This window comes from Sphaerodactylus townsendi, linkage group LG03 (assembly GCF_021028975.2).
Source record: "Sphaerodactylus townsendi isolate TG3544 linkage group LG03, MPM_Stown_v2.3, whole genome shotgun sequence".
Taxonomy (NCBI): Eukaryota; Metazoa; Chordata; class Lepidosauria; order Squamata; family Sphaerodactylidae; genus Sphaerodactylus; species Sphaerodactylus townsendi.
This window is the reverse complement of record NC_059427.1, coordinates 112,155,419-112,170,930: the sequence shown is the minus strand read 5'-3', so window position 1 is coordinate 112,170,930 and position 15,512 is coordinate 112,155,419. Positions and strand designations below refer to the sequence as shown.

Genomic DNA, 15,512 nt, shown 5'->3' with positions numbered 1-15,512 from the left:
AAACCGCCCTCCCCCGAAGGGCTCAGGGCGGCGAACAAACAAATAGATAGAGCACAAATAAAATCAAATTTTTAAATAGTTATTAAATATTTACCACTTTATAGTCTCCCAATACTGTTATGTTGGCTCTGCATTAATGAGGATCTTTATCTTTTTCAAAACAAATGTCAGAACTAGTCATATAAGAAAGATTTGTGGTATGAAATATAGACACAGACTCATCTGTTCTCCCTTCAAAGATCCAATGATCAGGAGGACTTGGTTAGGGATCTCATACTTTCATGGGCTTAAATCCACCCGAGCATTTCTGTGAACAAAATTATTCCTGCTCACAAAGCATGATTTTTCCACCTTCCCTTTCTGCCTGCAACCTAAAATATCTCCCAGAACTCTACTGTTGGGGATTACTGTGAGGGAGACGGGTGATCCCCTATAACAGCATGCAGGAGAATTTTAGAATGCAATGGGAGGGGAGAAGTGAGAAAGGTGTACTCTGTAGTACACTCAGAAATCATTTCATTCATGGAAACATACTGATTAGTGCAACCAATTAGATGGCGCTTTCACACATGCTGAATAATGCACTTTCAATACACTTTTAATGCACTTTGCAGCTGGATTGTATTGTCCAAACTGGCAAAATTCACTTGCAAAAAATGGTCACTAAAGTGCACAAAGGAAGCACAGGAGAGCTGTTATCTTCAGGCTTTGCAAATGGAACTACCCTGTTTCTCCAAAAAAAAAAAGACTTCCCCTGAGAATAAGACGTAGTAGAGGTTTTGCTGAAGTGCTAAATATAAAACATCCCCCGAAAGTAAGACGTAGCAAAGTTTTTGTTTGGAAGCATGCCCGTCGAACAGAACACCAAGCATGCAGCTGTGGAGCGGAAAAATAAGACATCCCCTGAAAATAAGACATAGCGCATCTTTGGGAGCAAAAATTAATATAAGACACTGTCTTATTTTCAGAGAAACACGGTATATCTTCTGAGTCCACAGACAGAGGGCCCCACGAAGAAAACGCTCACAAAAGTCATAGCCATAATTCAGGACAAGGCTTTTAATAAAGCTTTTCTAAGCCTTTTATCTCTAATACAGTCATTGCCAGTTAGCTTCAAATTTAACTATAATCCAAAGGGATTTTGCTGCTGGCCTCCAGGGTTTGCATGATGGGATGAACTCTGCAGTATGAGGAGAAGGTAATGTGTATGAAATAATCTCTTAGTTTCTACACAAATTTCTTCACCTCAACATTTTATCCTACAATATCCAACAAAACCTGTTTTTACATGGGAGTAATAACATGTATTCACCACTGCCTTCTCAGTATTTGTCTATCTTATAAATCCAGAAGACTCCCATTTCAATTGGAAATAAAACTTTTATTAAAAGTCAAGAGCAAAAAGAAATAATTTAATAGTATATAAAATGGAAAATGAAAGCTCTTCGTCTCATTTGTCTCTTTGTCTCATTTGTCTCTTTCCATTAAAGAATGTTTAATTTTTTAAAACCCATTCTTTCTTTCCAATATTTCTGTTAGTTTTCATCCCACAGTGTCAGGTCAAAGCCATTGTTAATGTTATTTGTCACCACTGCAATATACAATGGAAATATATGGATGCAAGCAAGGACCTGCAAGCAACATCTAATTCTCCACACACTCATTCACAGTTTCCCCTTTCCCTGCCCTGAAAGCTCCTATTGCCTCTTTCCTTTTTTACTTTCTTAACCAACAGCCAACCTTTCTTTGCCTCCATCTTCAGTTTTCCCTCCCCCTTCCCTGCAAGGCAGCTCTACCACCCACCCACCAACCTACATTTTCTTTCCCACATCTTCAACTGTACTTATTTTATTTATGTCTCACCCTTCTCCACAATGGGAATCCAAGGCAGTTTACATCATTCTCCTCTCCTTCATTTTATCCTGACAACAACCATGTAAGGTAAATTAGGAGGAGAATGTGCAGCTGGCCCAGTGAGCTGCCGCAGCAGAATAGGGATTTGAACCTGGGTTTCCAAGATGTTTGTCTGAAACTGCTATACCACACTGGCTTTTGTTAGTAAAAGGTAAAACCTGTGCAAGCACCAGGTCATTACTGATCATGGGGTGACATCACACCACAACATTTACTGGGCAGACTGTGTTGATTTGTCATTGCTTTCCCCATTTGAGTCCACCCTAAAAGGCCAAAACAAACCTGGAAAGGGTCTTGCATCATACTTTTTTACAGACAAAAACTAAAAGACTGGACATATGGTTGGGGTTGCCTAGCAACAACCTCTGAGGGCATTCCATTCTTAAAGACCAATTGGCCATGCTGGCAGGGGCTGCTGGGAATTGTAGTTCATAACATCTGGAGTGCCAAAGGTTCGCCACCATGGCTATAGGTATTGATTCTATTATTTTGGGAGATTTTAACTCCCAATTTTAATTTAATCTTTAACATTTTTTTAAGATTTCAGAGTTTTCTGCAGGGTTTGGTTATTTTTCAGGTTTGAAGAATGATCTGCATTTTGTTCAGAGCCATAGTCTTTGGATTTAAATATCCATGGATTTGGCTATGTTGAGAATTAGATACATTGATGTGCTTGATAGATTAGGGCTCAAGAAAGGGAAGCAGCAATAGCAACATTTGTATAATTGGTAGAGCAGAAGCATCAAATACAGCACCCACAGGTCTCAACAGGCCCCTGGAGAGCTCTTACTTGGCTCTTGACCACATGGGGGAAAAGGCTGATGGTTGCTTGGGTGAAGGACAGATCAGCTTTGTTTTTTCTGGCTGAAACATGCAATCCATGGGGGGGGGGGCAGTTCTGTGGTGGCCAGGGATGGTGCTGCTGTAGCACAGCCAAGCTACCTCCTAAAGGGTTTCAGGTGGTGGAGGGAGGATTAAAAAAAACCTAAAGGACTCCTTGACCAACCTGAAAACACCTATTGTTGGTATGCCACATTAAAACGTGGCAGAAGTCGCTGGGCAGCATAGGGGGCGTTCCCAAGGGAAAAACCCTCTGGAAGCTAACTAAATTTAGCTCCACCCCTGGGAATGCCCCCAGACTGCTCCCCTCCACTGGCATGGGCTCCTGAGGTGGAGGAGTGCTTGCATAGGGAGTTTGGGTGTCACATAACTGCATGGTATCTTGTTGCTGATGCAAATGACCCGCCCCCACACCAGTGAGTTGCCCTTTGTGTGGTAGCATGTGACCTGACAGAATGCATATGGTTGTGGAAGGATGGCTGTCTGGCTGAAGATGAAATTAAGACTTTCACGTTCAGAATTCTCCATCTACAGTTTCACTTGCAAGCCCTTATAGGAGATTGTGCAAGCCTTAGGACTGGAAAAATAAATTGCCTAGCGAATGGGTGGAGAAAAGCTGTTTATATTAATTTGTTTGTACTAGATGTAACATGCAAAGAGTATAGTTTCCCATGCGATCCCCGGAGGATAAAAGGATATTTAAGAAACCTACACCCAAGAAGCAAGTGTTTTGTGTAGGACTCATGATGAGGCTGTGGGTGGTTGTTAAGAGGGGTCAAAACTGTGCGGGAGAGGCGCACGCACGGGGGTGGCCAATGTAGGGTTTCGACTATATGTAGCCGAACCCAGAACCCTGGATGCGAGTGCAGCGCTACATGCAGTTTCATATAACGGGAAGCATTTGACACCGAGGTATTTTAAGTGTGCCACCTCGCAGCAGGTACGGAGGGGGCAGCGCGACTGCGGTTCCAAACAGACGGAGCTGCCCGCAGACGCATGTGGTGCAGGGGGCGGGGGGTTAGCTGCATACGACTCTGTGCCGTTTTGGAGGAATGGATACCCCTGATTCTTTGTCGGCTGCCTCGATTATTCCAGCTTCTGGGCGTCTCACATTCCCTCACGTGCCACCTCTCCAGTCCAGAGCAGCTTTGACCTCGAAACCCAAGCGGAGGGTGGGGGAGAAGAAGACCTCGACCGTGCACCCTACCCTCCATGTCCCGCCTCTTTCCACGCACTTTTCTGACGGACATTCCCAGTCAGCCATTGGAAAGGGAGCTTCTTCTCGCTACCCAGCGCCAAACTCCCAATCGGGCAAGAGGGGGGAGGAGACAGGATTTGGACGGTGAAGCTTGAGAAGGTTGCTATGATCCAAGCTGGGGGAGGGGGGCGGAGCAGTAGAAGGGCCAATAGCCCGTGACGGGGACATTGATGGACGAGTAAAAGGACCAGTGGGAAGCTCGGTGGTGTTTTGGGGGCGGGCGAAGAAGGGAGGCGGAGAGTTCTCGGAGTGGCGCTAAAGGCGCCGGGAGCGGGGGCGGGGCGGCTAGCGCGGAATCGGTTGGAGCGCGCTTTGCTGTTGCTGCTGCTGCTGCTTCTGAGTGGCGGCTCCGCACTAAGTGAACGGACTCGAGTTGTTCACAAGGACGCGCGCGCGCACGCTGGAGACAGGTGAGGCGTGAGGTGGAAAGCCGGGAGGGTGGTGCGGGAAGCCGCCACAAACGACCACCGATTGCCTCCCCCCCCCTCACCGGTTCCCGCCCAGCGAGTGGGAGCGGGGAGCAAGAACAAGTCCTGTGGGGCCTCAGCTTGGCATCATCCTGGCCGCTGTTCTCTACCCTCCCCCCAATTTCCCGCCCCTTTGCCTTCACCGTGGTCCCTTTCAAGGGTCGTACTTTTGTGAGACGTGCAAATATCACCTATTCCCTTTGGAAGCGCATTGATGGTGCTAAGGCCGGTTACTGAAGGAACACGTGTCCCTTTGTTTAATGGGTGGGGGGTAGGATTGCTTGATGCTGGGGCGGGGGTCGTGAGAGGATATTCGCCCCTTTGCTTTGAACGCCAATGCGCTTAATACCCCCCTCCCATTCTCCCTCTCTCCCCCCCCCCCATCCCCTTTCCCTTTGTGAGGCTACCGGGGAACTCTATTTCTGCAGGCCGTTCTTTTTTGTATCCCTCTGTTGTATAAAAAGCTTGCTATATGTCTGTACATTTCTCCCTTTAAAATAAGGATTAGAGCTTGCAGCACACCTCTTTTGTCCTTCAGCTGGCTAGAACCGGTTCTAGACTTGGACTTACACTAAATTATTCACAGGTCATGTCAAAAACAACGAATCTGCTTACTCTGTATAGATTAATTGATCTAGCATTGCTTCTTTCTTGCATATGGAGTGCTTAGTGCATTGAAGTCCTTGAAAAGGCTGCATGCAATCAAGCAGCTTTCTGTTGCCGCCTCAGTTCCATCCATATTCAAATATGACTTATCTGGCGGTCTGAAATGAGAAGTAAGGTGTTTTTGGCATGGTAGCTTGTAGGACTTGGGCGTCTATATGATGAGATGCCCTCAAGGGTTGTCAGCCTGATAGTAGTGTGTATGTTTCTGTCAGAGAACGTCTACTTAGGCTCTTTATACGACAGAACATGAGAGGCTCTGTCCCAGATTGTGGGAACCAGTAATGGGAATGTGACTAATTTATATGCAGCAGTGTCTTAGTAGCTGGTCATTATTTGCTGTGCACTCCCTAGTAAATGATGGATTGTGAATAGGTTGGCTTCACACTGCAGAGTTGGTCATCTGGAGTGCAATTGTTTGGATTAGAATGTTACCTGTAGTGTTCTAGGGTCTGGTGTTTACATGGAAGGACTAGATATGTCTACCAATTGTATATTCTCCAAGCATGTGTTATGTGACTGAAATTATGAGATCACTTTGGGGGGAAGTATGCTGTTGTAGATGATTCTATAATAGTATAATAATAGGCTGTGTTGTACCATTTCAAAGATAGGCTGTGTTGTACCATTTCAAAGATAAATTAATGTTCCCTCTCTTATTGTGTCCTACAACGCTTACTATAGCGTGGACTCTAATGATGTGAATTTAGCTGGTCTGTAGCTAGTGTGGTTGGCTGCTTCATGGCCCTCTGGTGGATTAAATGATTTCATGTTTGCTTTGCAGTTAAACTTTCGTGATTTATCAAGCTGACATGCCATCGGTGTATAAACTAACTACTAGTAACATGCTTTACTGGGTCTTCACTTTAAGAAGGATGGGTTTAATGAATTCTGTATGAATTTATTATTCTTTGAAATTTCTCATATTGAAGATACTATTTTCATTCCTCTTGAATGGGTTGTTGAGATTGAGTTATGTCCCCTAGGGGATGAAGGCAGTGCTGGGATTCAAATAATTTAACAAGTGGTTCTGCCAAAGTGGTGCGAACCTGCTGAATCCTACCACTGGATGAAGGGCTAACCTGTATCAGCACTATCGCTATTCCTGTCTGTGAATTAAAACAAACATTTTGGTACTAGGTAACTACCCAGCAGAGCAATTTCTGCTTCAAATAGTATAGACATTGCAGAAAGTTTGGAGGACAACACATTGGACATTGCAAATATCCCTGATTTGGAACATGTAAAATGTCGAAGGTACTATTTCACTATACAGCATTAAGTTTTACAAATGTGTGCTTAGTATAATTGAGTGAATTTAATATAAGAATGTAGCTTTGCAATTTGTTACATTCTGAAGTAGCCCTTGCAGAATGTATCTACATAATACATGGCTAACACTACTTTTAACAATGTGGGTTTTCTTGTTTTAACAAGTTTTGAATAGCCCTCACCTGGATGGGCCAAGTGGCCCTGGTCTCAGTGTTTGGGAAGTCCAGGGTTGCTGTGCAAAAGCAGGCAATGACAAATCAGCTCTGAAGTCGTCTGCCTTGAAACCTGTACTGTGTTGCCATAAATTAACTGCAACTCGACAGCAGTTTCTACTACCATAATTTTGGCAAGAAGTTTAGTAAAATACTATGCAATAAATATGAGAAGCTTAGCTGATTATAGAAAAATAGCAGATCTATTAGTATGGAAGATACTATCTGCTTCATCTACCTCAAGACACTCAAGTTTGACCACTTACCCTTTGATGTAGAGGGCATGACTGCATTAGATTCCAGATTTGGGATCTGCTCCAGAGTCCATCAAAGGAATGGAAAAAAATCTGTGTTTTGTTCTTTATTTTTATAAGTAGTTTTAAGTAGCTAGCAATTAAAGGAAATTCAGTTTGATTTATTCTTGCAAGAGTATTGTGAGTTCAGTGGATAAGAATATATTTCTGAATGGGTATATGTCTTGGCAGTGGCAGAAAGCACATGGTTTGATTAACGCTGTTTTAGTTAAGTATGTGCTTGATTATTTCAGTTTACTCTTCTTGCAGCCATGATGGTCCCTGACTCAAAGTAGTCTTATTATTGGGAAAATATAGATTATGTTCTGATAGTTACATAATAAGCATGAAATGAATAGTTCTTTACATATTTCCTTTTTCAAAATGTCACTCATTCTGCTTTAGATAAATCTGTCCATGTTCATGCATTCAAATCTGAATGAGGTCTTGAGGTTCATTTTGTCTTCGTATCTAATAATATGCATTGTGTCATCATTATCTAGGTGCCATGCACAACTCGCGCTGTTCAGTTTTGACTGTTTTGAGATTTGTGAGAGAACTCAAACTGCAGTCAGCAGCTTGTGCAAAGCTTCTCCTGTTAAAGTAATGAGTGTGGGTTGGAATATTTCTGTATTTAGACAGTGGTCTCCAGGCCATTGGAGAGTCCTCTGCTCTCTCAGGAAGGAATTGAGGCAAGGGAACCTGGGTTCTAACTGGTCAGAATCCCTCTATCTGAGATTTTCTTATGTTTGCTACGGATTGCTTGATATGACTCCAGGATATATTTTTTTTACCATTACCCTTCCTCCCCTGGTTCACACAGTTTTTGAAAGAAATATTCAGTATTGCTGGAGCTGGGAGAAGGAAACAACACAAGTTAATTTTAGGGGAAGCTAGTCAGTGCATGTATCAGTTAAAGGAGATGCATTACCTGTTAATTTTACACAAAGCATAACACTTGGACAGTGGGGCAAAACATAATAGGAATCAGACCAAAGGTCTTTCTAGTTCTATTTTGCTGAATGTGATCAGCAGTGGCTTTTTAAGGTCTACCTTAGAACTCTGCCCTCTTTTGCCACACCTGCTCCATGAGATCTTTTAGTAGGAGATGTCAGGGACTGAAAGTGAGGCATTTTGCTCTTCAAATACATAAGTGGGTTACTGATTGGCATCTTAATGTGTAGAATAAGCTTCAGCAGAGTGAGAGATAGAAAACTTATCTAACAAAATTCAGACATCCCTCTTAAATCCCCAATTAAGAGAAATGCAATGATTGCTTACCTAATACAAAATTATCTACTTTAAGCATAAAAGCATGTCAAAATGCCCAGAAGTTTGTTATCATTTATTGTCCGTACTGACCATTTTTACATTTCTTTTTACTAGGTTATGGTTAGTAAGTGCTCCCTTCATGATGGCGCAGAGGACAGGACAGGAAGACCCTGAGAGATATCTCTTTGTGGATAGAGCAGTAATCTACAATCCTGCTACGCAGGCTGATTGGACAGCTAAGAAACTGGTGTGGATTCCTTCTGAGCGTCATGGATTTGAAGCTGCCAGCATCAAAGAAGAGAGAGAGGATGAAGTGCTGGTTGAACTGGCTGAGAATGGAAAGAAAGCAGTAGTTAACAAAGATGATATTCAAAAAATGAACCCTCCCAAATTTTCTAAAGTGGAAGATATGGCTGAATTAACTTGCTTAAATGAAGCCTCTGTTCTGCATAATTTGAAGGATCGATATTATTCTGGGCTCATTTATGTAAGTAATAACTCTTTGGCTACCATTTATAAGACTTTGTGTAGTCCACAGAAAGCCCTCTTACTGGTTAAAATGAAAAGAAGTGCCTCAAACTTATTCTGGCAAACAATGTAACATTTGATTGTTCTGATCCAATCTATTTATGCTAAGTCTTTTTTGGCTCTTGATTTCTGGTTAACATGAAGTGTTGGTAATATGATTTAAGGACCATGTGTATTTTTGTGCATAAACTTTTGAGTAATTTATCTAGTTCCAGGCAAGGAGGTCTCAGCAAGGGAGATGAGCAGTTGTACCATTGTCTTAGACCTTTTCTCTTCAGTTCCAATAAGAATGAGTTCTGTTCTGTCCTATAGTTCTGATCTGCTCGTTCTTTACACATATTTGCACATTCTCATTCACTCTGAGGCCACTATGAATTGGTCTGGATTGTTTCCTTTTATGGTTGAGGAAATTAGCTAGGAACAGACCTGCTATATGACCGGGAGGTAGGGGACCTCTACCAATTTATACAGAGGTCAATGCTCCAAAGAACTCCCCTCAAGATTTGCAACAAATCCCCAAATCAGCCTCTGGAGAATGGCCAAGGTAACTTGCATTTTTTAAAAAGGTTCCAGGAAATTACTGGTCAGTTAGCCTAGGATCTGTTCTAGAGGAACTGATGGAGACTTTATGAAAGACAAAATTGTCAATCATATAGAACACAGGTGTCAAACTTGCGGCCCTCCAGATGTTATGGACTACAGTTCCCATCATCCCCTGCCAGCATGATCCTGGCGAAGTGTGGAACTCAGTCCATAACATCAGAGGCTTGCCAGTGCTACCACAATATTATGAGAAGGACAAGTCCTGCTGAATAAAAACAAGCAAGGCTTCTGCAAACATGAGTATTGGAGCAAATATTCCCAGCTTCATATATATACTGACGGGATCTGAGCTGCCATTAATAGACCAAGAAAAGAACACCCAAATAGGCTGTCTTCACTTTTAATTGGGAGAATTAGCTTTTGGAAACAAAGCTTAGTGATAATGTGACTTGATATCTATAACCTATGTTTACAGGGATAATCGAAGGTGAAAACTCTTAAATTAGCAGGCTGTTTGTAAAATTAACAATTGAATTTTATTAATAAAATATAGAAAAGTGAGGGATAAATTTCAAGCAATGAACATACACAAGGCATACAAGAACTAGCTAAGAGAGAAAGGGAGGAAGCTGGATAGAGTTTCAGGGATGGGTGATATTTACCAGTCCGGTAGAGGAGAGGTTCAATGAAAGCAGCAGTTGAAAAGGAAAAAGCCCTCTCGAAAATGGGGATGCGTGCAGGTATCCTCAACACACACATGTACTATGAATGTGTATTATTTATAGTCAGTATTATTTAGTCAGCATTATATAGTCAGCATTATATAGTCAGGAGTATTATTTATAGTCAGAAATTATTCCTGAGATAGTATGAGGTAGGAAGACCAGAGACAAAGAATTGATTTCTTTTCTGGTGTTCCAAAAGTAAGACAAGAGAGGCTTGATGAACCGTCAAGGTCCAAGAGAATGCCTGGACTGTTCTCCTGATTATTGATTAATGGTTTGTGATGGGTACAAATAAATGCTGGGATGTGTGCATGTTTTTCGTTTCTATACTGAGTAATTGTTGCGATAGAATGCATAATGGTTGGCTAGGAGTTCTGATTAAATTACCATAGGGCCATGGTGGCAAACCTATGGCACTCCAGATGTTCATGGACAATTGGCCATGCTGGCAGGGGCTGATGGGAATTGTAGTCCATGAACATCTGGAGTGCCATAGGTTTGCCACCACTGCCATAGGGTGAGACAGTAGAGCTCAGCTTGCCCCATTGTTCAGCCAAGCACACTTTGGGCCATGGGAAAAGCACAGCTCCCCACCTCCACCACCCAATCATTTGATACACAAGATGGAGACTCAAAGTCTCTGGGAGAATTCCATGTTGTGTAGAGCAGTTATCTTGTTCTCATGTCAGTTTTTATACCACTTATGGCTAGGATCTGTTCTAGAGGAACTTGACCCTATAGAGCCGTGGTGGCGAACCTTTGGCACTCCAGATGCTATGGACTACAATTCCCATCAGCCCCTGCCAGCACGGCCAATTGGCCATGCTGGCGGGAGAGCTGATCATATATCCTCTTATCTGGAGATGCCAAAGGTCCTCCCTATAGAGGGAGTAGGGTCCAGGTGCTTACAGTAGTGGGTAGGTTGATGAAAATGTCAGCCCAATGTGCATCTCCTGTGAAAAAAGGCAAATTCCATGCTGGCCATCATTAGCTTAGAAATGGAGTATAAAAATACTATCATATTTCCCTTATACAAATGTGTGTTGAGGGAATTCTGATCATTACACAAGCAGGGCTAGATGGGTCATTGCTCTGATCCAACCTCCAGAACTCAGGCTTGAGCTCTGTTTCTTTCAGTGGTTTGGCCAGATGAGAAAGTTCCCAAGAGTTTCATCAGTTCCCGGTCCCCACGACCTGGTCAGTCTGCGTCAAGGAAGCTTTTCTTGCTGACTGGAGGTATCTTCTTCCTGAGGCCCTTCTGTCCTTTTTAAGACCTGCAAATTGGTGTCACCTGCTTAGAGAAGGGAGGGGAACTTCACCCATCCCATTATCTCTTGCTACCTGTATTAGCATTTCTTAAAAAAGGTAGTTGGGTGAGGCTTCCTGCCCAGAGGAAAAAAAGGCTTAAACATTTCCTTCAAACCTCAAGGCAAGGGTGGGGGGAGCCATTTCTTCACATATGGGCAATTGCTGAACTTGTCTGTCTGCATAGTGGTGTCTCCTGAAGGCTCTGCTCAGATGAGCAAAGCTGTTGTGGTGAAGCATAGGGAGAAGAGAGGTGGTTTTGTAAACGTGAGGGTCCAAAGCCATGAAAGTCTGTGTATGTTATAGACCTATATTTTGAATTGAATATTCTAAATGGGATTCTGCAGTCAGTGGAGTGAATACAGAGTGGGGATAATATGCATGGTCCATCTAACTCCTGATATTAAGTGAGCTCCAGCATTCTGTAACAGTTGTGTTCTCCAAGTTAACTTTGAGGCAAGACCTATGTACTCTAGTCTCGGTGTTGCCATGGCATAAATCTAGGCCAAGTTAAGGTAGGAGATCATATTTCAGATTAAACAGATTTTGTAGAAAACATGTGTGTATATTCTGTTTTATTTTGAATATAAATATTTTATTTAATTAGTTTATAATCCACCTTTCTCCTCAGTGGGTACTGAAGGCAGTTTGTATTATTCTGCTCTGCTTCATTCGAATCTGGGGCCTTCCAGATACTAGTATGACACTCTTAATTACATTTGCTAAACATATACTTATTTAAATATAATCTAAGCCTTATTTAACAAGGAAGGGAGACAAAGCAATAAAACAAATTGAGTTATTTATTTTAAGTTTTCAAATTTACAAGCAATTATAAATAAGGCAAGGCTTCTTAGATATACAATCTCTAGAAATGGTAACTAAAGAGCAGGTTCTTATTATACCAGTGAGATAAGAGCAATGTAAATGCCTATAAAACTGCAAAGTTCAGTGAGATAGCTAGCATATAAATAAGATATGAACCAGCTTCTATTTAATCTTACATTAGCTGCAGCTATATCTACAATTCTTATATGTGGCTTTGAAACTAACCTTTAGCTGCATTTTATCATGCCCCCTCCCCCATTAGTGTTAGAATATTGATGATTCCGATCATTAATAAATGGTAACCAGGCATCTGCATTTTTTTTCCTGACCAAAATTTACAAGATATTTATATATTGTAATCTTATTCATAATCATCCCATACCAAACCTTAATTAGCCATTGATTTTTGTGTCCATACTGGTGCTAACACCACTCTAGCTGCAATAATTGTTTTACCAGGGCTTTATTTTCTGATTTATGTCTCTCAAAATCAAACTAAGGGAGTAAAGTTGAGATAATGAGTTCTAAGATATTTAACAAGTTCTAAGATATTTCCTAGTATACTTGCACTTTTCTCATGAACTAAGCCCCCCCCCCCAAACCAGAGTACAATTCCAGCATAAATGCAACAAATTATTATTGCATTTCCAACTTTTGACTGATTGTCCACAGGTTTTGCCCAAAGTGATCAACATTCAGCATTAGCAAAAGTGTATCTTCAAGTTATTTTCCTTTATTATTTATTAATTTATTAGTTCCACTTGTTATACCACCCACCCCAAAGGGCTCTGGGTTGTAAATAGAAAATAAAATGATTAAAACAACCACAATCTAATAAAATCTAAATACAATATCATCACAAACAAAACCCAATATTAGATGGCAACCCGAAAAAAGAAACCTCTAACCCCCCTGGGAGGGGACCAGGCACAGCACATAGCAGTCAGTAATGATAGTATATGGGGGGTGGCGGCGTGGGAGGCAATCAGCAATCGCCCCCCCAAAAGCCTGGTGGAACAGCTGTTTTACAGGCCCTGCAGAACTGTCTAAGGTCCCACAGAGTCCTGATGGCTGGAGGGAGAGCGGGGCCAGAGCAGTAAAAGTCCGGTCTGCGTAGAGGCCAGCTGCATCATAGAGGGACTGAGGAGCACCAGCAAATTTGCCTCTGCAGATAGCAGAGGCCAAGTAGGGACATATGGGGAGAGACAGTCCCTAAGGTATGCCCAGATAAGAAGTGCTTTTTTCAGCTGCATTAACTTGCTTCTCCACCAATATTGTTGATCCAATATTGTTGATCAACATTTTGGCAGAGCTAGAGAGGGTTGCTGATCACCCTCAAAGATTGAAGGCACAGTATCCTTAAAGATCTCTGCCTTTCCAACCAGCTCAAGCCATTAGAGTTTCAGTGATACCTTGAATTGCCTTTGTTGAGATCAGCTGCAGCAACTCAGGTGTGCACTGTGTTATCCCAATGAAAACCAAGTGGATGAGGGTAGGAACCACATAGATGATCCAAGCCTCAATCTTCATGGCAGGTTCCATTTTGAAGGTCAGGGTTGCCAACTCTTTAAGTTGAAAATTTTCTGGAGATGTGGAATTGGAGCATGAGGTGTGGGGAGAGGAGGGGCTGTAGTGAGGGTATAATGGCATAGAGTCCATCCTTCAAAGCTGCCATTTTCTCCTGGGGAACTGATTTCTATTCTGGAGAACATTTCTAATTCTAAACATTTCTCTAGGCCCTATCTGAAAGTTGGTAGCTCTAGATGGTTCTTTGGAAATTGTCTAGGTGATAGAGTCTCTCTCTCCCCCCTCCCCCAAAAGCCCATATGTAGCAAGTGATAGCATCACCACTGCACAGTAATCACTGCCTTGATTTAGACCAAATGTCCATAGACAGGCATGGTCTAAGACTTGACCTGATGATAAATCAGGACAGGACAACTGTTGTTGGTTCTAATGTTGTTAAGTCCCAAAGAAAACTGAATGGATTTGGCAGGTACAAAGTGGAAGCCATAAAGGCACCCAGCTAGAAGATTTTTTGCTGACAAGTCATAGATGACTTATGGTGACCCTGGTGCACCTTGTAAGGGTCAGGGTTTTTCTGCCTTTCATCAGTTTGACAGAAACTTGCTTCATGTTACTATTTAGTCAACCCCCACCCCCTGCAAAGTACCTGCTGAATGAGTGGTACCAGTGGCCAACATTTGGTACCTATTTGGACTATCTTCTGATCATATCAGTGTCAAGATTACTGAGACATCCAGAACATTAATGCTTTCTAATAATTCCTAACAAAGTTACCTCATACCCACTCAGTCACTACTCTACCATCACAGAATCTGTCTGTTGGTGTATTTCTTCCACAAGACAGTATACAGAAATTAAGAACAGCAGCTGGGCAGCTGTGGTAAACCTTATATGCAGACCTAGGCCCCTCCCCACATGCAAAATAATGCGCTTTCAAACCACTTTCACAACTGTTTGCAAGTGGATTTTGCCATTCCGCACAGCTTCAAAGAGCACTGAAAGCAGTTTGAAAGTGCATTATTCTGCATGTGCGGAATGAGCCTTAGTTTCTGGCTAAATTTTAAGTCTCCATGATTGCAACCATAGATGTAGTACCCAGGACAAGAGCACGTTGGAGAGTTCTTTAATAGACATTGCTTCCCTCCTGAAGAAAAGGTTTGTGAAACTGTAAATCAGAATCATGGTGATCACATAACTTGAACAAACATGAAATGGTGGTCAGTAGAAAAACATCTGTCAAAGAGAAAACTTTTCCAGATCTTGGAAAACGTGAGAATCATGATGTATCTGAGTCTTTATGGTGGAAGAACGCAGTTTGATCATTACAAAGAATCTAGACCAACTCAAATGGTTCTCATGTCATAAATTTCCTGGAGAGAACAACAATCACACTAGCCTTAAATCATTTCCAGAAGGAAGATCACAATCTGAAAGTGTGTGTCAAGGCAGACAATACAGTGGAGAAAAATCAAATAAATTGCCAAGGAGGCATCAAATCCAGGGTACTCTAAAGAGGAGTGAAGTTTCTGTTTCATGGGCAGAGACATCTAGGCTCACTAAGAGCAAAGGGAAGGCCCCTACACACATTTTTGTGCAGTAGATTCTACAGCTATGCGAGTGCCTTAACTAAAGGAGGAAGGAACCACCTCGGGCTAAGGACAAAAATTATAGTCTATTTCCTGCTGCAGTGGGATGAAAAAGAAAGGTGCCTAGTCAACAGGATGCCATCTTAGCTTCAAGTAGAAAAAAACTTATGTTGAGATCCAGCATACGTTCTTCTGTAATATTTAGCAATCAAGAAAAATACATGGTTGGAATTGGGCATTTTGGAAGCTCTGAAGATTTCCATTAGGGGAACCACAACT

At 42.1% G+C, this 15,512-nt stretch overlaps 1 protein-coding gene across 4 annotated transcripts in view; it reads left to right on the top strand.

Moving 5' to 3' along the window:
* The first annotated feature begins 4,271 nt into the window (after window positions 1-4,271).
* The window catches only part of MYH10 (myosin heavy chain 10), a 78,772-nt gene continuing 67,531 nt past the window's right edge, over window positions 4,272-15,512 (top strand). For 3 of the 4 annotated variants that reach the window (XM_048491231.1, XM_048491230.1, XM_048491228.1), the window contains exons 1-2: window positions 4,292-4,422; window positions 8,306-8,678. In XM_048491231.1, the coding sequence (XP_048347188.1) occupies window positions 8,331-8,678 (348 nt within the window). In that variant the 5' untranslated portion in view covers window positions 4,292-4,422; window positions 8,306-8,330. Of the gene's footprint in view, window positions 4,423-8,305; window positions 8,679-15,512 lie in introns of all 4 variants that reach the window. The other variant, XM_048491232.1, reaches the window with a different exon arrangement.